The sequence below is a fragment of the Theropithecus gelada genome, chromosome 4 (assembly GCF_003255815.1).
Source record: "Theropithecus gelada isolate Dixy chromosome 4, Tgel_1.0, whole genome shotgun sequence".
Taxonomy (NCBI): Eukaryota; Metazoa; Chordata; class Mammalia; order Primates; family Cercopithecidae; genus Theropithecus; species Theropithecus gelada.
Genome location: NC_037671.1, coordinates 47,843,260 through 47,869,389, shown reverse-complemented (window position 1 = coordinate 47,869,389; position 26,130 = coordinate 47,843,260). Strand labels below are relative to the sequence as shown.

At 40.5% G+C, this 26,130-nt stretch overlaps 1 protein-coding gene across 4 annotated transcripts in view; it reads right to left on the bottom strand.

Moving 5' to 3' along the window:
- Nucleotides 1–26,130, bottom strand: part of RUNX2 (runt related transcription factor 2) — a 221,188-nt gene that overhangs the window by 26,967 nt on the left and 168,091 nt on the right. For 3 of the 4 annotated variants that reach the window (XM_025383817.1, XM_025383818.1, XM_025383819.1), the window contains one exon: nucleotides 11,617–11,778. The exons of the other annotated variant lie outside the window; for it this stretch is intronic. In XM_025383817.1, coding sequence (XP_025239602.1) covers nucleotides 11,617–11,778 — 162 coding nt within the window. The remainder of the gene's footprint in view (nucleotides 1–11,616; nucleotides 11,779–26,130) is intronic. 4 annotated transcript variants of the gene reach the window in all.

The following is a 26,130-nucleotide window of genomic DNA, read 5'->3' as shown; positions in this document are numbered from 1 at the left end:
CAATTCAAATTAAAGTTCTGTCATTTGCATTTTATCATATATTTTAATTAGAAAAAAAAGCTTTTTACTTGTTTAATTTTTTTTTTTTTTTTTGATGGAGTCTTGCTCTGTTGCTAGCTGGAGTGCAGTGGCATGATCTCGGCTCACCGCAACCTCCGACTCCTGGGTTCAAGGGATTCTCCTGCCTCAGCCTCCTGAGGAGCTGGGACTACAGGCGTGTGCTACCATGCCCAGCTAATTTTTGTAGTTTTAGTAGAGACGGGGTTTCAACATGTTGGCCAGGACGGTCTCGATCTCCTGACCTCATGATCCGCCTGCCTCGGCCTCCCAAAGTCCTGGGATTACAGGTATGAGCCACCATGCCCAGCCTAGTTATATCTTTTCTAAGATTCCCCTTATAACTATTTCTACATGTTAACAAACCTAAGAGCTAATTTTAAATAATCATGCAGGCCAGGTACAGTGGCTCACATCTGTAATCCCAGCACTTTGGGAGGCTGAGACAGGTAGATCACCTGAGGTCAGGAGTTTGGGACCAGCCTGGCCAACATGGTGAAACCCCGTCTCTACTAATAATACAACAATTAGCCAGGCGTTGTGGCAGGTGTCTATAATCCCAGCTACTAGGAAGGCTGAGTCAGGGCAATCACTTGAACTCAGGAGGCGGAGGTTGCACTGAGCTGAGATCACACCACTATACTCCAGCCTGGGCAACAAGAGCAAAACTCTGTCTCAAAAAAATAATAAAATAATAATAATCATGCAGTTCCTCTGTCGCCTTTCTATCTTTTCTACCAACAGTGATCAGTTAATGTTTCCTGAGAAATCAATGCTCAATGAAGTAACCAAACAATATTAAGACACAGGGATGTCAATGATCCTATTTTTCCTGAAAAAAGTATTACCTTGGCTGATATTTATTAATATCACAAATAATAGACCTGTCAAGACTATTTGTATATTCATTCTAAATGTAATCAGTTGGAGAATTCATGCATATGGGGATGTATATGCTAAAGCAGAGCTAACAACGTTGTTTTATTTTATCAGAGTTGCTGGTGTATTACATAAGATACTGCATGGTGAGACCATATATGCATTTATGAAATATGAAATAAAGATAAATGGAAATTGTCTTAGTCTCCTATAGAATCTTACTTCTGGATCTATTAGCCAATTTCTAATAATAGTCACAGCATAAGAACCCTGAAGCATGCAGCACTGATTCCTGGGTAGACTTTTCCACTGAATGCTAGTGCTTCCCACGACATTATGCGTGCAGAGCATCGGAGTAGGAGTTAGAGATAGAAAGGGATTAGAAGGCCCGGCCCTGGGCCAATGGGAGTCTTCAATCTAGCAGGAGCTCTGCAGAGATAGCAAAGGATTAGAAGACTAGGCCCCTGACTTAGGGGAGCTTTCAGTCTAGCTGGGAAAAGACAAGATCCTCCATGTCCTTGTCACATCTTAAGGAACATGAAGCCACACACATCAAACATACATCATTTTTAAAAGTTGAAAATGTAATTGTTGAAGCAATTCAGAGTGAAAGTATAATCTGAGCTGAATGGGACAGATTTTTTTTTTTTTTAATTTCCTAAAGGAGATGGCTTTAAGTTGGTTATGGATGTGAATTATTATAATAGAGCAAAGGAACAAAAGAGATCTCCTTTCCTAAAATCCTGAGCATTCTTTGCATATTTTTGGCATCTACATGGGCTAGTACCATAATGTAACCATCGCATTTACTTTATGTTGTATCCTAAATGAGACTGAAAGCTTCTTGAAGGCAGAGACTATGTCTTCTATTTCTTTTTTTACTCCTCACCTGTGTAAGCACATTTTAAGTATTTGCCAAATATTTGTTGAGCTGACTTGAAATGACTGAAATGAATGAAAGAAAAGCATTCCAAACAGGAAGGAATGCCAGGGACTACTAATATATTGGATGACATTATTAAAATCTAAAATGTGCTAGACAGGCAGAAATTATTACCTGAATTAAATAAGGTAAAACCTAACAGGGGTAACTATAAAGTATCATATTTAGATCTACAAAAAAAAACCGGCTCTAAAAATAAATAATTGGAGAAATGCAGATTGACAAAAGTGGCAAATAGGAGAAAACAGTGTAGTGTGGTCACCAAAAGAACAAAGGCCACTTGCGCCTGCACTACCAGAGGCTGAGAAGAGAAGAATAGTTTGGTTCTGGGTAGGAGGCATTAAGATGGACACTAATGAACGGTGTCCGAGACCGCTGACCAGATCAGTAGGATGACCTGCAATCATACTTTACAGAAAGGGTTAAAAAAACGGCACAGGTGGGGAACACAGGAAAAATTCAGCCTGAAGAAGATAAGACTATGAGAAATGATAGTTGTCAAAACCCTATCTTTTGCTTTGTTCTAGAGGAATAGCTGTGCTTCAGTTTACAGATTAGTGAATATAATTTCTATCATTTTCTCAGAAAAGAGCTCTGACACTTTATTACATGATGGCTATAATTAATGTCAGACTCTAAAGTAGAAATCAAAAATTCTATTTGATCATTTGGTTTCAAGCTGGACCTAAAATATGTTTTGGCATTGTTACTAACTGTTAGCAGCAAGTTCTGGAAACAGATACAGTCTTGATATGTGTTCTAAATATGAAACACATTGCAAAAAGACTTGGAGATAAAAATATATACTGCTTATGCACACTCTTACTGCGCTATTTCCTGTCCTTATCAGCAATGAAAGTTTCTCTTGTTTTGCCCTTTCTTTGTTGTTCCAGGTGAACAAAATCTTTTTTCTTCCTTTTTTTCTCCTACATATCTATCTTCCTCTTTTTTTAATCTTCTTTGCCACTAATACTTGTTTCATTAAACATTCCTAAGCACCTACCATGTGCCAAAAACTGTGCTAAGTTATAAGGATTCAAGAATATGCAAAACATAGCCACTATCCTTAAGAAGCTTATAAAAGGAGAATGGCTTGCAATTAAATTTTTATGCTAAAGGACAATGTGGGCCAGACATGTGGGCTCACACCTGTAATCCCAGCACTTTGGGAGGCCGAGGCGGGTAGATCACCTGAGGCCAGGAGTTCAAGATCACCCTGGCCAACACAGAGAAATTCGTCTCTGCTAACACTACAAAAATTAGCTGAGCGTGGTGGTGCATGCCTGTAATCCCAGCTACTTGGGAGGCTAAGGCAGGAGAATCCTGTGAACCTGGGAGGCGGAGGCTGTAGTGAGCTGAGATCACACCACTGCACTCCAGCCTGGGCAACAGAGTGAGACTCTGTCTCACATAAAAAGAAAAAAAAAGATATGTACACATTAGAGGTGTGTCCAAAGTACAGAAATGACATACAAATGAGTGTAGATGAGACAGCGATTCACTTTGAAGAAAGTGGTGTTTGGGAAAGGGATGCCCAAGAGGGACCAACAGGGCCCTGCCCACCAGTGCAAAGAAATGGCTGACATGGAAGTGGGAAACGGTGCAGCACACTTAAGGAATGCCAGGCATTTTTAAGAGAAAAGGCCCCCCTTTACCTAGGAGAGTCAAATATTTTGGGAGGCAACTAAGCGGTCACATAACTGGATTGTTATTTTTAACTAGGTATGTTCTGTATTTGAACTGGTATGCATGACCACCAAAAAGTAGATGTTCAGGAATTTATCTATGGGCAAGATTAGGAAAAAAAGATTTAATTAAAAAATGCACCCAAGATATGGAAAACCATTTGGTGACAACTGCTGTAACAGAAAACATGCTTCTCCAGCAAGAAATGTGTGAAATGCTTTCTAATAAGAAAGATCACTGACAGTCAGCAACAAAAGGAAAATGGAAGATAGGATAGTATCCTCAGGTTCAGGCAGAGCACCCTTGATGATTTTAAAAATATAATAGCATCCGGTCGGGTGCAGTGGCTCACACCTGTAATCCCGGCACTTTGGGAGGCCGAGGCAGGTGGATCGCCTGAGGTCAGGAGTTCGAGACCAGTCTGGCCAACATGGTGAAACCCCGTCACTACTAAAAATACAAAAAATTAGCTGGACGTGGTGGTGGGTGCCTGTAATCCCAGCCTGTAATCAGGAGGGTGAGGCAAGAGAATCGCTTGAATCCAGGAGGCGGAGGTTGCCATGAGCCGAGATCATGCCATTGCACTCCAGTCGAGGCAACAAGAGCAAAACTCCATCGCAAAAAAAAAAAAAATATATATATATATATAAAATGGCATCCTTCCAGTGGAATGCAATTCAGGGGTAGAATGAAATGCATTATTACTAAGCCATAAAAAGACATGGAAGAACCTTAAATGCATACTACCAAGTGAAAGAAGCCAGTCTATAAAAGCTACTTACTTATTGTATGATTTCAACTATATGACACTGGAAAAGGCAAAACTATAGAGATAGTAAAAAAAATCTGTGGTTGCCAGGTGCTAAGGAAAAGAGAAGGGAAAGAGAGATGAACAGGTGGTGTACAGGGGATTTTTAGGGTAATGAAACTACTCCTTATGATTCTGTAATGGTGGATACATGGCATTATGATAAAACCCATAGAACTGCACAACACAAAGAGTGAGCCCTGTGTAAATTATGGATGTTATTTCATAACAATGTATCAATATTGGTTTATCAATTACATCAAACATCACACAAATGCAAGATGTAAATAATAGGAGAAAGTGGGAGATGGTGGGAGGAGAATATAAGAATCTATATATTCTGCTCAATTTTTCTGTAAACTTAAAATCGCTCAGAAGAATAAAGTATTAATTTTAAGACATATACATAAAAGTAATAATGTTGCATGCATTTCCACTCTTTTGAAAATAATTATGTGACCTCCTTTTCCACTAGCATTTATCTGGTAAGGCAAACTTTCTTTACTGAAAGTCCTAAGAACATCAAATCCCTAAACAGATAGCATCTTACTCCCTGCAGAGCCTCTGAGACGTGTGATTCAGCAATTTCTAGCAATTCATTAACGCAGGGCCACTGAGGCACAATAAATTAACTGTATCTGAGAATGATATAGACTCTTTAGTGACAATGAAATGAAAACTCAGGTGTCCTAAGTTAAACTGCACCCCACCTTCTCAGACCCCCGTGCACTACAGCAGCCATTGTATCTATCGTTAGAAAATTAATACTTTGGGTGAAATGAGGTTCATACACTCAAGTTTTCTTTGATTGAAAGGAGATTTCAGCAAATCTTTCAATAAAATGTACAACCACATGTTTGCCATCCCTGCAAAAGCATGACTCCTTTCATTACTAAATCTTTTCCCTGTGTGTAGTTGGTTGTACATGTGTCAGAAATAAATCCCCACAAAAACAACTGAGAAAAACCATGTATAAAATCAGAGTCAAACCATGTACACAGGTTTAATTCTGAGCTTTAGTATCTCAGATACTAAAATATCTGAGTGTAGCTACAAATAACAGTAATTAGTCATACAACCAAACTTAGTCAACTTTGTGAGTTGGACCAACTATTATCTCCAACTGATCTAGCAGGAATGAAAACCACTTCTTTGGGCCTCAGCAGCAGTAAATCAAAAATTAGAGTAAATGGAGGTCCAGGTAAGATTAGAACACCATCTGCTATGTCAAAAGATAGGCTATTTTTAGGGAAAGCAAGATGAATTTCAACTTATGGAATGCACAAGTAATCCATTCAATCAGTGGTGATATAATGAAGAATACTGAACATTCAATTGTTGACACAGGGCTTGCCTTTGTTTAGGGTCCATAAAATTTAATAACTTCCCCACTCTGTGGCTTTAAACGGAGAACTTCTTCAAAATAAGAGTTACTCCTATTAAACTTAATTATTTGCCCGTGGCTGCTGTGGCAGAGTATGTCTACCAAACAGGTGGCTCTTAATAAAGGAATGGTTCTGTAGTAAAAAGTAGATGCTCTAGTGTTTTATTATGGTTGCTTTAACTTTCTGGTTTATTAGTATTAATTGCTGAAGTTTTCCTTTTAACCTTTCTTAAGGCATTCCTCCCTCCTGTGAGTTAAGAGCTGCTCTGCTAAAATAAATGTTCACATATAATTGGCACATTACGAAGCTGCTGGTTTCGAGAACTTGAGTCGGGGAACTTGATAGAAACTTGGTTATAAGGGACAGTTTAAAATGAACTACATCAAACTCTACTGGGTTTGAATCCTCCTGACAGACCTTGAGTAATCAAATGGGGTTTTTCCACTGGCAATTTCTAGATTTTGTAGTAGTGATAAAATAATTTTTAATAATTTTGTTATTAAACTAATGCTTATTCTCCTGACCTTGGAATATTATAGTTTAGCAACTGAAAGTCATAAAATTGGAGACATCTTCAATAGTCCTGTGCAGTTGAGTAAGTGGAAAGTGTTAATATTTACATATTTTGAAATAAGAGATTCAAGACTATTTTCCCAAGCAGAAGAAAAAAATAATCTTACAGAAAGATTAGCTCTGTCCTATCTTAACAACAATGACAAACAAAAACCCCATAAATGCGGAGAAAAGTCTTTCATACAATCTATAGTGGCAAGCAGGGAGAGGTGGCTCATGTCTGTAATCCCAGCACTTTGGGAGGCCAAGGCAAGAGGATCACTTGAGGCCAGGAGTTCAAGACTAGCCCGGGCAACATAGTGAGATCCTGTCCCTACAAAAAATATTGACCTGGCAAGGTGGTGCATGCCTTTAGTCCCAGCTACTCAGGAGGCTGAGATGGGGGAATTGTTTAAGCTCAGGAATTCAAGGCTGCAGTGAGCTATGATCATGCCTCTCCATCCCATCCTGGGCAATAGAGTAAGATCCTGTCTCTTAAAAAAAAAAAAAATCTGTAGTGACCTCTTTCAGAGTAACTGAGGCAGCCAACATCTATGAATAAGATGCATCTTACCTGTGCATCTTTAACTAACATAGCCTAAGTCTCTAAAAAAAACCTCCAGAAAGCGTCAGAAAGCTATAAATCCCTTCTACCTCATGCATGCCAAAGAGTGGTACAGACTTAGGTTAACCTAAGCTACTTCACTCAAATGAGTGGGATAGTGGAGGAGTTATTTGCAGTGAAGAAAAAAAGCCGGTGTAGGCTCTCTAGGAGACTCATACTCTGACCCACGAGTCCAACAATCAACCTCAATAAAGAGTTGTGCTTCTTTCCACAGCAGGATAATTGTATAAAATACATTTTGAAAGTCAGCAATTATTTATTTACATAGTATTTTGTAATGACTTCCAGAAATGTAATTATAATCTTTGTGTCAAGCCTCGTAAGTGCTTTGAAGATCAAAACTGCCATGGGTGATAAGACTGCAATTATAAAGACATGCGGTGGTTCAGGCCATGTAAGGCGTGCTGGTCCCTGCCTTGTCACACCTTGCCCTGGACTAGAATCAATGAGAAATAACTTTGGCCACCTCTGTGTAGTGTATAATCTTTTAGAAACATGTAGGATAAAGTGAGATAATGTATAAAATCACCTGGGGATAGAAGTGCCACTTAAATACAGATTATTATATGATGAGGCCATACTTATCAAAGTAAGTATGGTAGGGAAGGAGGTGGCTTCTGCACTGTAACATTACTAGACTGATTTCTGAGACTAGTGCTGACTTTTATAATTCAACTGAATATGATTCAAACTCATTACCATAATGTACACCTGTTAGTCGATTACATGGCAATAACTTCTCATTCCATTATAAACTTATACGTGCTCTTGTTGTTCCATTACAATATTTAAGGCTACCTAATGTTAAGGAAATATTTCCTGAATCATTGTATTGTCCCTCTGAACTTGAAGACATCTAGTATTATACCTCTCTCTGCAGTAAAGATTGTGGGTAACATACCTTTATCATTTTATCTAATTTTTTAACACCTTGCTTCCAAAAATGGTCTGAGGAAAACTAAGGACTATCTAATATAATATCACCATGATTATTGTCATTTATTAACTTCTAGAATTGTAGCCATGCTTTAAAATTATTCAGAAGAAAGGATACTAATAAAGAAAGGTGAAATATTGGATTCTCTGAGGGTCTTTAGGTAGATTAAATCATGGTCTTTCTTTAGAATGGTCTTTTAGGAGAAAATGGAATTTTTTAAGGAACAGTTCTTTCTGGTGGATCTTTCTGGTTGTTTTTATTCCTATAATCCCTTGGAACACAGCATTAGCATGCCTACTTAATTTAGGTATAACTCAGCACTTTCTATTGTCTGACATAATTGAATCGTTGTTTTCTCTTAATGCCTTATTGACTTTTTTGTGAACGGTTCCCAATTGCTTTTTGCTCTGTAAATGTTTATTTTAAATCTACAGAATAATAATAATAATGGGAAACATCTGAGTAGTTCCATGTGCTAGGTACTGCATTAAGTGCTTTGTGAATGCCATGTGAGTATTAACTTATTTAAATGTTTAGATAATCTAAGGGCTTTGTTTTAAATACGTTCTGTGGTGATCCATTTTGTGAAGGAAAAGTTCCCTTTAAAAGTTTAGATTTTTATCTAATCTAATTTGACTCACTTAACAAGACTTGCCTGCAAATTACATATGGATATACAATTTTTACAAAACAATTTTAGCTTCATAATATCAGCTACAATCTATTTGGCACAGATCATGTGCCAGTTCTAAACACTTTACATAAAGTATCTCACTTCATCTTCACACCGACCCTGAAGATGAGTATTGTATGCCTATTTTACAAATAATAAAACTAAGTTTCAGAAAAGTAAGAAGTTGCCTGATATATGTATGAGCTGGGATTCAAACCTGGGTCCGAACATCCAATCCTACTGTGAAGTGAAGAATTTTATTCTTTCTCACCCAAAATCATATGAGAATATTTTGTGTATCCCTTTAGATATGGAGATGAAAATTGATCGATGCACACAAAAACATAAACTGTTCTGCAAAGCGTCTCAAAAAGAGACCACGGGACCGCCTGCAGACAGGGATAGAGGTTAATGTTTTTAGCTGTCCGTGTTACGTGGAAACAGCATTATTTGGCACAGAGCATTATGAAGACTAAAGGCACAAGAATGGACTCAATCCAAAGGGCTTTATTTACTAAAGCACACACATACAAAAAAAACCCCAAATTTAAAAAGCCCTCATGCTTAAGTCTCACATGTAGGAGCCTCTAGGTCATGGACTTAGACATTGGCTTTAGATGTTGAGAGGAATCATAAGCTATACATTGTCTAAGTTGGTACCTGGGACCCTGTGAGACAGGCTTCCCCAAGAAGGCGCCCAGGACTAGTCCCCAGGGAATTAGAAATGGTGCACACTCCAATGACATGGTCCCTGAGTCCGCCAGGCAGTGCTTGGGTGTGCAGGCACAGTCCCGCAGCCCAGGGCAAGGTCAGGTAAGTCAGTGCTCCTCCAGTTCCCTGACAGTCCACGTCTAGTTGTTTCTTCCTGTTTCCCTACCTACATGCTGACAAGAAGGATTTTCTGTTCTCTTTACTGTTTATACAGAACCTCCCACCCTGGCACCATGTTACTTTACCAGTAACAACTCCAGAAATGTTAAGGGTTGGAGGAAAAAACTGGACTAAACTCAGTATAAACCAGCTTAAACCAGAGGCTCACTCCTACCTTTGGCCTAAGATGGATATATGGCTGGAAAATTAACCAGTTTCTGCTCCTGCCTCCTTCTCTGTGAAATGGGAAAGGTACTGTTTTATGGAAATGTTTGAAGTAACCCTCAGTAAAGTAACTTGAAATAATCTGGCTGTTTTCCATTACACATGTACATGATAAACAATGATGACTACTCGTTTATGCAGCATTTTTCCGATGTCATTTTCAATGGCTTTCCTGATGAACTCACAGGAATATACCTCAGTAGGAAACTGCTGTAGGTAAGTGTCTCTAATGCTAACATTACTCCCTGAGGTTTTTTTCCTCTAGGTACTGCTAGAGAAAAAAATAGCAAAATCTGCCTCAGCCACAGTGGGTTGGGCAGATGGAAGCCCCAGGAGACCCCAAACAGAAGCAAGTTTGCATAAGTCTATTCTGTCAAAGTGTCCTTTTGGCCCTATGTAAAACAAAACAGACTCTCAGTATGAAATGTAGAAGGAATAACCAGAACTAACTTAACACCATCAACACTGTGCCTTTAATCTCGCATCAGCCTTCGTTATCCCCACTGTGCCTTACTCATCCTTTCCCATTATCTTTAATTAATGTTTGCCTAAAGGCGACGGTGATTCCAGACAAGGGAAATGATAACTAAAATTCTACACTCTATACAATTTCCCAATACATACTGTGTGATTCGTAAAAATGATAACAGCAGTCACAATGAAAAGTGGTAACATGGTTTCCCAAAACACCTTGCAGTTCTCCCTCCACCCCTCTTCTTTCCCTACTCACCCCCATGGGAGTCCATCTGCTGCAGAAAATGTGAGGCACTAGGACCAGAGAGCCCTTTCCTGCTATTTGCTTGAGAAACAAAGCCTTCCCTCCTCCCAAGTTGAAAGAAATAAAGGAGTCTGAACTAATCAAAACCCGCAAGCCTGCTGGTGGAGCTTCAGCTTGTCAGTGATGCAACTCAGCGGAGTGAGTAACGGCTTCGAGCTTTGCAGAAAATGAGAGAGGGAGAGAAACAGACAGAAACACAAAGAGAAAGAAAGAAAGGCATTAACCTGGCCAGGAGTCAAACAGGTGCAGGGGCCCGAACGCTGAGAAGAGTACCTGGCAAACGTGGGATCCAATGGGGTGTGTGCCTCTCTGTGGACGTACGTCATTGAGTGGGGACAATGTTTGCAGCTCATATGTCAGGGTGGACCAAGAGGTTTCTTTTCTTATTCACGGGACTCATACAGTCAGCTAAGGGCCTTTAACTTTTCTCTACTTGTCAGTTGGGAGTCTTCGTGAACACTTTCTGGCTCTCTGTGATGAATTCTCCAGGATAGAGGGGCAGCCAGGTAATTTGTCACACACACTCCCCCCATGGGCCACACATTTCTGTAGTGCCTTTGGAATAGAGGAATTGTGAGCACTGGGCTGCCGGGCTGCAAGTGACAGCAGCACGCATGATGCTTCACAGAAAGGCTGCGTCCTTCTTGAGTTAGCCACTCAGAGGCCACGCATTGCCTTTTAAGACTCTTCCAGGCCTCACGGCACTTCAAATGACTAGTTTCTGACAAAGATCCTAAGTTTGCAGGTGCTCTCTCTTGGAACTGACTAGCTTGGACTCCTGGGACTTAAAAGCCTTTAGGAATGGAGGGCTGTGCCATCAATCTGGTTTATAGGCAGATGTTAGGAAAAGAAAGGAACACAAGCAGAGGAAGGCCTGGCATAAGACCCTCAGGAAAAGGCCCTAGTTATGAGACAGTGCCCACCAAATGGGATACAATTCAGCAGGACACTAACTGGGCGGCATTAAATACCATCTTAAAAGTATGCCATCTCTGGCAGATTTTCAGTCTCTTGACTTAAAATGTTCGAGTGTTTGATAACCCCATAATTCAGAAGATTTAATTTGCCAGTTGTCATTCCCTTGCCCACATGTCTCTAATAGAGAGTCACTGTAAGCATGGATGACACAGGTTCAGCCCATCCCACTCCCCCCGACCCCTATGCGGGGATGGATTTTTAGTTAAAGCGCGGTCTTTACCTGAAATGCGCCTAGGCACATCGGTGATGGCAGGAAGCCCAGTGCCCCGTGTGGAAGACAGCGGGGTGGTAGAGTGGATGGACGGGGACGTCATCTGGCTCAGGTAGGAGGGGTAAGACTGGTCATAGGACCACGGCGGGGAAGACTGTGCCTGCCTGGGGTCTGGGAAAAAGAAGAAGAAAAATCTTTAGAATAGCAACCATTGCAGCCTTAGAAACATGCAACCCAATACTTAGAAAGGAAAAAGCAGAAAAAGAGAGAGAGGAAAAATATGGCTTATACATACAAAATAAATAAGGAATGGCTATTTATCTCTTATAACCCCATCCTTTCAAGCCTTGAATAGCACAAAGCTTTCTAGACTTTGAGTCTCAACGAAAGCAACAAAATGGATGATGCATAAGGACTATTTGTCTCTCTCTTCTAAATATTTCTATTTGGAAAGTCTAATAGTCATTTAGAAAACAATCTGCTTTGGTTTTCTTTACAAAGTGGAATTATATTTACTTTCTGTACTCTCTAAAATTCCTCCAGTGAACATGGATAACTTTTTTTAAGTTAGAATATTTTCTGAACAATATACTTGGTTAAAAAATATGTAGATTGTGCCTTTTGCTGCTGCATATCCAGCTACTTACTATCTTTCAGACATGCTTTTTGGTTTTAAAGTGAATGACTCCAAGATTTCATCTCAGGGCATTTTTTTCAGGCAGGTCAATGGAATGGCCCTTTCTAGCATGGGGTGAAGGGAATAAGGGCAGGAATGAGAATGGAGGGGCAGCACATAAGATGAACAGGCAGGAGGGGAGCCAGTTACGTTACTCTCATGCTAAAGCTAAACCAGAAAATAAACCGGAAGAAAAAGACAAAATTTAATTTCAAAGTCAACTACCATTAAGAACTGAAAAGTCTCATCACCAGCCAGTTTCAACGCTAAGCATAATAGTTTCTGACAGTAAGAAAATGGCCCAAAACAGGAGAACGGGGAAACGTTTTTAATCCTATTGGAATCTGTTTAAAAGATGTCACATGTCTGGAATTTGGCCTAGTGTTACCTACAGTCACTGTAATAATAAAACTAATGGGCAGTCAGCTGGTTAGGGTTAATTGCTAAATATTAACAATATTTTTTGATGTAGCTCTAGGAGTTTCTTGGAGGTACAAACTCAAGGCCACATTTTTTTTTTTTTTTTTTTTTTGAGACGGAGTCTCGCTCTGTCGCCCAGGCTGGAGTGCAGTGACCGGATCTCAGCTCACTGCAAGCTCCGCCTCCCGGGTTTACGCCATTCTCCTGCCTCAGCCTCCCGAGTAGCTGGGACTACAGGCGCCCACCACCTCGCCCGGCTAGTTTTTTGTATTTTTTAGTAGAGACGGGGTTTCACCGGGTTAGCCAGGATGGTCTCGATCTCCTGACCTCGTGATCCGCCCGTCTCGGCCTCCCAAAGTGCTGGGATTACAGGCTTGAGCCACCGCGCCCGGCCAAGGCCACATTATTAAAAGACCTTTTGCTTACATACAGAAAAAAAGGTAAATGTGCTGTGTTTCCAAAGCAAAAAAAGTATATATTTCAAACTCTTTTGCTCTTACTTGAGGGCTAATCAAACAAAATCATAAGCAAATTTCTCTTAACATGTTTTTATGCTAATTTTAAAATTATGTTAATTTTTAAAATTCTAATAGACCAGGCTATTCACAAGATAGCTTGGTATCTTAGAATATGCATGGATTTTGGAATGTTCAGAATTAGGTCCAAGTTCTGAGACTTCTACTTTCTGTGTAACCTTGGCTTAATTAGTCACTCTGAGCCTCAGTTTCCTCATCTGTAAAAGGTGTGGAAGGAGGGGCAGCAATAATACCTGAATCACAAGGATGTGAAAATTACATGAGAAAACTATTAAGAGAAAACTAGCACAAAAGACACTTAATAGGCATTAATTCATATATATAAAACCTCTGGGTAACATAGGGATAGTTCCATGTTTCAAACATATCTGGACTGGAGTTAATACACTTGGATAGGTTTCAAATTATCCCCACACATCACCTATTATTCTTTAAGAATAAAAACTATTAATATACTTGAAGAGTTAATTCAGGTTTATCTCTAAAAGTAAAAATGAGTATAATAAGATGCGGATTTTTGAGATGATTCGTCTGTTAAAACCTCTCAGTTTTTCTATACAGTCAAAGCAGTTTAGTTCAGCTATTTCTTGTTTATTTGTTCAATTCAGAAACAATTTATTTAAAGACTGTTTAAATAGGACATACTTCTTTGAGTCAAAATAATTAAACACATCTGGATATTTACCTGCTGTTTACTGACATTGACAGAGATACAGAAAAATGTCATCCAATTCCATTTTAAGGAGCATTTACCTGAGTTTGCAATTTGAATAAAAGAGTAGTACTATAAACGGTTAACAAACTTTTCCTTCAGAAATCTAAAGGATAATTGATCATTAAAGTAATGGACTTCTGTGCCTTAAAATTCTCAAGGCTGAGATTGTAGAGATTGGCAACATTTCAAATCCGAGTGACTGGTCCTTGTTATATATCTGATATTGACATATTTCCTTGCCTTACACCATTAATGTAATTCACTATTCAGAGAAACGGTAAATGATCTTCAGATGGAAAAAGATTCATTCCTTACAGCACAGAAAAACAATCTCACAAGGGCAAGTCCTTCTCTCAAGCAACATTTTCAAAAGACAAAAAGGTTGAGAACCACATAGCTAAGTAAGTTGGGCACGCAGGACTCAAATTTGGATTTGAGTTCTCATCTGACTTCCCCAGATGACTTCCTGAGCAAGCAGTTTAACCTATACCATTCCTCTTCTGTAACAAGTCATCCGCCTAGGGCCCCCTGCCTAAAAACGAGACCAAATGCAAAGAACTGTAAAAAATGACGAAAAGGAATTAGGGTACTCAACTTGGAGGTAAGATACAGTCTTACAGTTCTCCTAGTGCAGAAAGGCGGCTCAGCACAGTGGGAAACAAGAGGGCTTTTTAGTGACAGCATCTGAGTTGACGTGTCAGCTCCGCTATTGATAAGCTGTATGACCTCATCTGGGTTAGCTAACTCTGAATCTCAGTTTCCTCATCTGGAAAATGAGGCAGCATAACACAGAACAGTGAATATAGCAAAGTGGTCACGCATCCTGGCTGGGCAGACAAGCCAAGGCTTCAGTCACACCTCCCTGCTGTGCTGAGCAAATCACTTAAACTTTTAGGCCTTAGTGGCTCATCTATAAAATGGGAATAATGATACTTACTAGGGTTTTTGCGAGCATTACATGAACTAGGCCATATCTAATATGGTACCTGGCACTCTTAGCACATATTAAGTATATAATAAATACAAGTGCTATCTATATAATGAGTACAAAAATAACTACTCTCATTTTTGGAAAATGAGATGAGATAATGCAAGTAAAAGCATTTTGATAAGCATAAAGTACTATAGGGAAACTATTTTGACTCTCTTTAGGAGCTCACATGGTGAAGGCCCTGCCTGGGCCTTGTGACCTGGGCTGTGTTTCTCAACATTACTGAGCTTTAATTTCCTCGTCTGCAAAATGGAGATGATAATACTATCTCAAGAGTTGAATCCTCAGACTGAAGATTAAATAATATACGGTAAATGGAAAATCATCATCGTTATTAAAAATAAATATTAAAATATGACTCTGTGCTATCTAGGGTAGCTGGGTTTGTCTCATGTTGTTATTCTTAAAGACTTCCGAGATCAGATTCAGCATAATTAAGTATAATGCCTGGCACACAGTACTCAATAAACAACTACTGAATGAACTTTTCAGGGTGGCTTGAGTGAATAATAAAATATTAAAATTAAGTCATACTTAGTAATTCTCTAATTTCTCCTTAGGCTACCAAAGAGGTTTATATCGTTGAGGTTTTAGGTTTTACATCCTGACTGCCAGAATATATACTAGAAGAGTCTATTAAAGGATAGTTTTGCTTTTAGTGGAGGCCTTTCCAAATATCCAAAATTAAGAAAAATAACTTCTCACTATCCCTAAATAAGTGAGAAGCTCTATCTTTGTTTTTTTGTCTCTCAGAGGATAGGCTAGAGTCTCCTTCAAGGCCATTGTCCTAAGAGTCTATGATAATGACTTAAAGAAAGAGTTACTAAAGAAAAATAAAATAGGCTGGGTGCGGTGGCTCACACCTGTAATCCCACCACTTTAGGAGGCCAAGGCAGGCGGATCACCTGAGGTCGGGAGTTCGAGACCAGCCTGACCAACATGGAAAAACCCCATCTCTACTAAAAATACAAAATTAGTTGGGCGTGGTGGTGCATGCCTGTAATCCCAGGAACCTGGGAGGCTGAGGCAGGAGAATCGCTTGAACCCAGGAGGCGGAGGTTGTGGTGAGCCAAAATCACACCATTGCACTCCAGCCTGGGCAACAAGGGCAAGATGCCATCTCAAAAAAAAAAGGAAATATAAGAACTGCCATATGCGGTTCACTAGATCTGGTATAAAAAAAGAGGATAGCAACCTTTAAAAAAAAAAGCAGGCCAGGCATGGTGGCTCACGCCTGTAATCCCAGCACTTTGGGAGGCCGAGATGGGCAGATCACGAGGTCAGGAAATCAAGACCATCCTGGCTAACACGGTGAAACCCTGTCTCTACTAAAAATACAAAAAATTAGCTGGGCGTGGTGGCGGGCACCTGTAGTCCCAGCTACTCGGGAGGCTGAGGCAGGACAATGGCTTGAACCTGGGAGGCGGAGCTTGCAGTGAGCCAAGATCGAGCCACTGCAGTCCAGTCTGGGCAACAGAGCGAGACTCCGTCTCAAAAAAAAAAAAAAAAAAAGCAATGGTCTCCAAACACCCCCATGCCTTCCCTAATACCTTGTGAATGAGTGATTACCAATCCAAGCTCCATCATTTCCAGACTGTGTGGTTGGACAAATTACATATTTAAGATTAAAGTTTCCTCATCTATAAAATGGGGGTCAATAAGAATACCTCCTTCATAAAGTTGTCTGATGATTCAATGAGATAATATAATATAGAGTTTAGCATATGGAAAGAACCTAATAAATGTTTCGCACTGTTAAAGACTCTACCTTTACTGAACCTTCATTTTGTATTTGTTTCTAGCCCTTGACCTCTTTTTCTGACAGAGTACAATTTTTAGGAGAGCTTCCTGTAGTGTGTAGTTCACAATTTGGAGCATATATGTCTGTGTTAGTCATGTTGATATCCTTTTACAATGACTTAACCTTAATCGTGTTCCTTCTTAAGTTTTGGTTTCTTCCCAGAGAAATCCTAATTTTTTAAGTATATTTTCAAATACCATACACTTTAACCTTTTCAATCTTTTAGTGGGAAAAAAATGGCTGTAAAATATCTTCACTTCCTAAATGCTCAATCACCAAGAAAATATAATCCTGTCATAAATACATGATTACAACGTATTTGCTTTTTATGGACAATTATTAATGCTTATACTAGAGGAAAGTCACCTTAACCTGATCTCATAAACAATTTCTGAACTCAACTTCCTGAAGAAACCTGAGACTTCTGAGATTTACTCTCAAATTGGATGAGTCAGAACAGGTGATAGATGTTTTTCAGGCATCACCAGTCAATCCTAAAGTTACTAATAGGAAAGATACAAAGCCTAGCTCTGAGACAAACATACTAATTAATGACAAACAAGAAACTGTCTTTATCTCAGCCTCAGGTCCCACAGAGCAAAGATAATCCGTCCGTCACTCTGCCCCACCCAGAGTTATATTGGATGGTGTGTCTTTTCAAGTCTGCAGCAATATGAAGGGAAGAACCATGTCCTAACACTCCAGCATAAACACAAATATCCTTGACTTTTAATCATGGCCTTGACTGCAGTTATAGGTCAGCCACGGTGTCACCTCAAGGCCATAAACTACCTACAAGTTTTCAGGGACTAAATCAATGCTATCTCACAGAAAGTTTCAAAAAAAAAAAAAAAAAGAAAGAAAGCTGTTGCCAGGCACGGTGGCTCAGGCCTGGAATCCCAGCACTTTGGAAGGCCAAAGTGGGTGGATCACTTGAGCTCACGAGTTGGAGACTGGCCTGGGTAACAGGCTTTTGTAGAGATGGTGAAACCCCGCCTCTACAAAAAAATACAAAAATTATCCGAGTGTGGTGACACACACCTGTGGTCCCAGCTACTCTGGAGGCTGAGAAGGGAGGATCACTTGAGCCTGGGAGGCACTGAGTCATGCCACTGTACTCCAGCCTGGGCGATAGAGCGAGACTTTGTCTCAACAACAAAACTGTTGTTGAACTTTAAATATTTTTATGTTTTTTAAAAACTATAATTCATTCTTTTTATATGGCAACCTTCAGAAATAGTATCAATATTATTTTAATTACTATATTAGAGAAATTCAACAAATTGACATACGTTCTTATATGCATATGATATATGAACAACCCTCTGGTGTTGGGTTTTTGTGCACACACTCGAGGCATAAAATATCACTAAAGATAACTCCATTCCTATTTCTCCACCAACTTCTCTCCTGCCACCTAAAACAGGGGGTCTTAGAGGGAAGTGGTGATCAAATCTGACCTGTAACATAAACTTGAAAGAGAAAATCAGGTCTTTCCTATCTGTTGGGTCTGCTGTATTCGCAGGCAGGACGTGATTAATCAAAATGACTACATGCAAGCGAAGAGAATGAAGCAGAGGACCACGGCTGCTCCTGCAGACCCTGAGGATGAACCCAGGGAGAAAGGGGTCCCCAGGGCAGAGAAAGCACACTAAGAACCACCACCAGGAATAAGGGGAAGGCTATTTATTGGACCCCTCAGATCTGCAACAACACACTTTCAGAAGCAATCATGGTTTCCTCCATGAGAGTAGACCAAATCTAGCTATTAAGAGTTCAGGCTAATTTCCCTTTTTCTGTCTCAGGTAGAAGCCATTGAAAGCCGTAGAAAGGAGCCAGTCATCTGACATAAGGAATCCCTTCAGCATGTATTTCAACCGAGGCAAAGTCTGTCACAAGCACGGAATGGTGTTTTTAAAAACGCTCTAAAGATGGAAAGGAACCGTGGAGCACCAATGTCAGAATCGATTTTATAAGTTCTCCTTCTAGGGTGGTGTTCCTTCAGCTTAGACTTCTCAGAGAGTGGTTGCATCTGCTTTCCATTCTATAAACCACAAAACATAAAAGTACAGAAGGCGACCGTATCCAGGGGGTGCTCAGAAATGCTAATTGGGAGAGGGTGGTTCCTCTGTCTCAAGTTGTCTTTCATCAGGCAAAGATGGAGACAACCATTTATGTAAACCTGTGGAGATGAGGAAAGCAAGCTGTCTTCTTTGAGCAGGACCACAGCTTCTGAAGCACAATCACTGGTATGGGGAACAAAAAGGGGGTGGCCATGCACTTCCTACAGTGATAGCTAAAGAGTCATGGGCTCTAAGAGTCTCCATACTTTCAAATGACTAAAAAGCCAAATTTCACATCTGCATAATTGAACCCTAAACACTTGGAGTCATACTGAGAAGGGAGGAGGGCAGAGAAGAAAAAAAAATAAAAGCACCCCAGGAAAATGAACTGACTCCGGGAAAACATGTCCAATTTTCTTCTGAATGAGTAAGTTTGAGTGGGGGCAGCAGAGCAGGCAGAGAGCTTTCTGAAAGCCCAAAGGTAGGCTGGAAACAAGGCAGCTGCTATTAGCAGGGCTCCTTTTGTAAACACTTTGGTTAAACATGTGTGGGTGTGAAGGAGGATCTGCTTTCCTAGGAATTGCTCACAACAAGGCACACCAGGGACAGGGTGCTGAACTTCATGCAGACGGGAGGAAACAAGTCAAAGGCAGCAAAGCCTGAACACGCACACAAAAGGCGATTTCCTGTTCCTGTGGCCAGCAGGCTTCTGTGTAACACCACACCACGACAGCCAGTGATTCTGCCAAAACTGTCTGCAGGGAATACCTGCCATATTGGGGCAGCGGGGTACAAAGATCCCCACAATCTCACCCCTTATCCTCCACCCATTCCCCCTAATCAGTACTCAAATCAGGCTGTGTAAACCTCAAATATTTCTTGAGAAAACTGGGGTGTCGAAAATGATGCACAGAGTCTACTAGCTTAGAACTATGCTTCTTAATTGCTACCAGGGTCAATCATCCTAACACAGAGGGGCAGATTTACCACTTCCTATCTTAAACTATTTCTGTCATATTACTGTCATTCATAATACAGATATACTCACACTTCATACATACAGAGATTCCCGTTTCAAAACAATCTACACTAAATATGAAATGTTAAATTCTATGTCTTTTCTAATAACCCTGTTAGCTAGACTGGAGTTTTAGAATGAGCTTTCTCCACTCATTTCTGGTTCTCTTGACTAATAGGAAACCGTTTGCAAACAAACGGCCTCCTCCAAGCATAGGAAGAGCCGTGGACTGGAGGCTCTGGCACTAACTGTGCAGCCGTGGGCCAATAATTTACAGCCTGTGGGTCTCACTGTTTTCACCTGTAACATGGGAAGGGGTGGGTTATCTCTAAGATGTTTTCCAGCTACAAAATGCTATGATGCTAACCACTCAGAAGAGTGAGCTCCCAACCCTCAGTCCTTTCTGGAGACTGTAACTGCATCAGAAATGACTGAAGCCATGCAGAGCTGACTCGGGGTGGCTATGAAAGGTAGCTGACAGTGCAGCACCTGCCATCACAGAGCATCTGGCTCAAGTCCACTGAGAAGCCCCAAGAGTAAGGTGCGGACCCCCCCTTGTTGTCCCCACCAAGGGCCTTCTCCAACTCATCTGGTGGCTCCCAGAATCATCTGGCAGGAGACAGATCCGTGTGACAGAACCTAAAAAAGGAAATCTGAGGGAAAACAAAGCAGCAAACTGGTTAAAACTGGAGGCTACATAGGGTATACCAGGCATGACCATAGGTTAAATTACAACACACACAATGGGAGAAGAGAGAATTAGTAAACTTAGGAGACAATAAGCAGGGAAGAGAATGAAAAATGATATGTATAACCTAAGATATCATATCCTATAATAAAATGTTAAAGAAAAACCAGAAGGAAGTTGCATTGTTAAGAGATGGGAAGCGCTCTTAGGTATCACCAACTTTTGCTGGATAGGGATCATAACTGTCTTACAGAAAAGGCTGGGCATTTCTTGTTTAAAAAAAAAAAATCTAATAGAAGAAAAAAGGGGCTATACCACATGTCACACCTGTCCTGGCCTCTCAGCCTTGGCATATCCTGAATCTCAATGGTAAAGCCAGAAGGGGGAAGGAAATGAGATACAAAAGGGTGGGACAAGAACTTGAAATGTTACTGAGATGTGATGCTGGCAAGGGAGAGTGGCCCTTAGTTCGAATCATAGTATTGAACTGGGTGTGGTAAATTCAGGTTCAAATCAGGCTGATGTCAACATCCAGGGAATCAGATATGGCAGTTGGGGTATTATAGGAGATCCCAGGCATGGTGATACCTGATGTCACATGGATGATTATATCCATCGTTCTAGTAATTGTCTCCCAGTCATTCATTCATTAAAAAAAAAAAAAAAAACTATCAGGTATCTATCTACTCTGGTATTGTGCTAGGCACTTAGAATATTAATGTTGAATAAAAACAGACCTACTCCCTGGACCTATGGAGTTTTATGACATAATTCCTGGTCCCATGGAGTTTTACAGTTGGGTAGGAGAGACAGACACTAATCAAATAATCATATAACTATGGTAAATGCTAAAAAAGAGACGTTCATGGTACCATAAAAATGTACAGTGGGGGAACTCCAACCACATTGAGCATCAGGAAAAGCTTCTCTAAGGTAGTAAATATTAAGCCAAGACATGAATGACAAGCAGAAGTCTAGAAGATGAGTAGGGGAGGTTAAGAGAGCTTTAGGCCTGTGTCCAGCTCCTGGGAAGAAGGCAGCATCATTTTTTTTTTTTTTATGGACTTGACAGAAGGCCTGTGTTTGGAGCACTGTGAAAAAGGTTCAAAATAGTGTGAGATGAGAATGGAGAGCAGGCAGGGAGAAGCCAGGCTGTGCTGACCCTGCCGGGCCATGCTAGACATTTTAATCTTTATCCTAAGTGCAACAGGTCACCTTAGAAGGTGTTTAGGTATAGAGTGACATAATCAGACATGCATTTTTAAAATCTTCCTCGGGCAGCATCCTAACAGAAACAGGGCAGAAGTCCAGTCTAGGACCAGGTGTGCAGGAAAGGGTGTGGAGAGAAAACAGCAGCTGGAATGGACACAGGGGTGGAGTCCAGGGGCTGCACTCAGGCTTCGGGCTCTTAGCTGCCTCCACACAACCTCTGATCATGGGGGCGAGGCTCCTGAGATGACCTCAGGCTGGATCAGGATGAGTTCTGGATGGTAAGGTGAGCCTTGAGTAATAGGCCTGGCTTGGGCCTACAGCTGGGAGTGATCTGATCCAGCTCCACCTCACACCTTCTAATTCAGGGATACAGCCTGGGCACCTGTATGTTTAACAAGCTCCCCAGGTGATGTGATTATGTGCCAAATCAAGAACAATGGGCATAATTTTTACTAACGAAATTTAGAAAGGAAAATTACCGAACCCTATTTTGATTTAACCTTCTCTATCAAAAAGGATGATCTTACATAGAAAGAGCAGAACAAACATGCGTAAGAGGAAATTAAGGCCCAAGAGAGGTAAGGAGATAAGGGAGAGCAGTGTGATGCTTTAGATGAATTCAAGTCTCTGCTCCAAGATAAATAATATCCCATAACACAGCAAAAATGCAGGTACCTAGTACTCAAGGGGCTGCTTCTTGATGGAGCAGGCTTTAAAGAGTTCTTCCTTAGATTAAAATATGCGTCCCTATAACTCCAATCACTACTAATCTTAGTTTTGCTCTCTGGGATTACTACTCCACATGACAGCTGTTAAATTACTTGAAGATAATGCCTTTAAAGTTTATGACACAAAATACACTAGGTTTTACATTCCCTTATTCCATTTATCTTATTCTGAACACAGCATTGCTATTGGTAAAATCTAAGTTGCTGAAACTGAGTTGTTTTGGAGCCACTGTTGGTGTTGACTTGCTTGCAGCCCACTAACAACACTTTCAATAGCCAGTGTGCAAAGAACTTTTCACACTTGATCCCACAGTTACTATCAGAAAGCAGAATGGGTTCACTAAAAAACTGTCTCCTAGAATTACTAAAGCAATAGATTAGAAGAAAGCTCATCTGTCTATTGCATATCTGGACCTCGGCAAGATATATGCCTTATCCCTAAGTAATTTATAGCTAGTTAAAAAGACTGCCAGAAAGTGGTCATTAATATATAGATCATGGTCAGTTTAGACAGAGGTATATGGTGGCATAATCCAGGGCACAATAGTCTTATTTCTGTCCAGCATCTTTACCAAAGTCTTGAAGGATTAGAAGTGACCTTCCAAGCTTCAAGATGAGACAAAGTTGTGAGGAATAACCCAACACAACAGAAGAAGAATCAGAACTATAAAACAACCCTACAGGATGGAAAGAGGAGGTGAAAGCAACATGATGAAACGAAATAAGAGCAAAAGTACAGTGCTGCATTTTATCAACTATAAGACGGGATGGGGGAGCCAGATCCAAGAGCAGAGTTTTTCACTGACAGCCACAATGTGATGGGATAACAAAAAGTTAACACAAACTTGGGATATATTAACAGAACATTAGTAGACCCCTACTTGACCTGGTCAGGCATAGCTAGAGGATTGTGTTCTCAAGAGGCAGTGTCAGGCTGGAGCACTGGAGAAGACAGGGCAAGGTGTGGGACCTCCATCGGTCATATGAGGAATGGCTGAAGGATGGCTAAGAGTGCCCATCTACCTTCAACCTCTCCAGATGACACTCCTTCTCCTTCCCACCTGAACAAACACTCGGATTTCCCCAGATATTTCCTCTTAACCTTTCCACTCGGTTGATGCTCATTTTCCCGGTCAAAATGGGTCACGTCCTCTTTGGAAGTTCTTTCACCTTTACTATAATCTACCAACCTGCAGGACAGTCCCTCACATGGGAAAGTGGCTCAACGTCTTCCTTGTTCCCCTGTCTTGTACTGAGTCCTACCCAGTCCCAGGGGACAGACGGCCCACCACATCCTAGCCCACTCCTAGTCACAAACTGCAACCACTGCAGGAGAGAATCACATAATCGTGCCAATTGGCTCTTCCCATGATCTCTACCCTCAGCTGGGTCCTCAAAGATGCTCATCCAAAGTCATTTTCCATTCCCACCATTCACCCTGGCAATAGCTCCAAACATTTCTCATTCTAAATCTTTCCCCCTACACCCTCACCCACTCCCCACCTAAAACTATCTATCGGGTTTCACCTTCCTAAGACACAGATTTCCAATTTCAGCTCTGAGGATTTCAGAAATCTCCTAGCACCTCAGTTTTCATATTCACTATATGGTTCACAATCTGACTCTTCTGTTAAATCTTGTCTTTTTAAGTCTATTAAAACCAATTGTTTTAAACCATTAAAAAGTAAGTCTTTATTACAATAAACAAAGCCCTAAAAAGAATCTGATGCCCCTAATTGGGAGTAGTGCCATACAGTTCTATTCCTGGAATACTTTTGCATATAAAATGAAAACACTTTTTAGACTGATCATATCTATAATACATTATTGTTGCTATTAATACTGCATAGTCAATGTATACTAATTCTCTGTGTGAAGCCGTGAGTGCATATCCATTATTTAATGTGAAAATACACCACCAGGGCATCTTTGTACAAAGTGCATGCCTAACTTGCCCCTCTGCTGGGTTACCCCTTAAGTTAATATTTCCTTCAACGTTAATCCCCTATTCTGATCCTTTTGCCCACAGTCCATCACAAAAGGTAAAATGGGGCAAAAAAAGCACCCTAAACAACTAATAAAGGGGATACGTATGCATACATGTGGGTATACACATATATGTATATATACTATACATATAAAACTAAAACTAAATATAAAACTAAAAGAGAAAGATGATGTGTTAGAAAACAACAGGAGAATGAAACCAAGACTTCTGCATGGAGACCTGAAGACAGGCTAGAAATGGAACTGTTTTGGGGAAGAAGGATAAAATGAGGCATTATATAGGAGATGAACTCTTCTTACCATAACTAAGTGTTAACTATGCATCTTATATTCCCAGATAGAAGAAAATTACAAAGACAACTTTTTGAAACAAAAAGCTAATTTTTCCGGGAACATCACCCTCTCTACTTTTCTAAAAGCATAATAAAGTCAGATCATCTTCAGTTAATAAGGGAACGCCAACAGACAGAAATCCAAACAGAGCACCTTTAAGAAGCTCATCTGTGGATACTGCTAACAGACTAAGCAACAACATAACAGGTTGACCACCAGCCCCTCCCAGAATCCCAGGCAGCTTCATTTTTTAAAGCCAGCACAGCCTGCACCTAAAGTCTACTCTTCCTCATAAGGTGGCCGCCAGAGCAGAATCAATGTGAAACAGTGTTCACACACAGGATTTGAGCCCTTTTTAAAGATAAGGATTGTGACTAGCAACCTCCTGTACAGAGATTCTCTGTTCACACATGTGCGAGGCAGCAGCAAATTTACCCAACTGCCCTACCTGAAAGATCTCAAAGGATGAGGACGGGACAAAACTTCCCAGGAACTTCAGAAATTACAACACTGCACCACCAAAGAAAAAGAGAACCACTTCCAACAATCTGTCTTTGAATGCAGTGACTTCAGTTCCTTGACACAAGTTGCCTACAAGTGAGCAGGACCACAGTGGCTGTGAAGCCTGAGAATTCACTAGACTCCCACTCTCCTCCACACCCACACTGATGGTATCCTGCTGTCATTCTTCCTGCTCACCAACAGTCACTGAGCTTCTTAGGGGTCTATTCGCCCTCACACTCACAGCCACCATCACCCCAGGCCCACTTCGTCTCCCAACTTGTTTCACATTAAAGAATCATGTGGTCACTCAGCACTTGAACACAACAGTAACTTAAGACACATGCAACTCAGCTGCGCTTCTGATTTCTGAAAGGATTACACTAGTAAATGTTTTGGGACAAGCGCAGTGGAATCCTAGGACAGCCAAACATATACACAGCCTAATCCCAACTGGCCTAATTGGCTGAGGTCCCCTTAATTTTTAAAGGAGCTCTGTTTGCTGAGGGAATACAGAATCAGACTGAAGTTAGGTGGAAACCACTGCAGCCACGGTAACTGCTGATAAGATTATTATTAGACAGGATGTCTGGCAAGTGGTTTTTACCTTAAATACCTGCCTTACGTAACTGGAATCTAATCATTTAAATGATTATATTGCATTTTAAAGTATAATTCAGATATTCCTAATGCTAACTCCCTTTTATGAAAATATTCTCTCTAAGTATCCTAAATAATGTCTAACGGACAGAAGAAAAAGAAATTAGTCCTGCAGGACACATGTCACTTAGACTGTTGGCAACAAGCCCAACTTGATAGGGATGAAGGTGACTG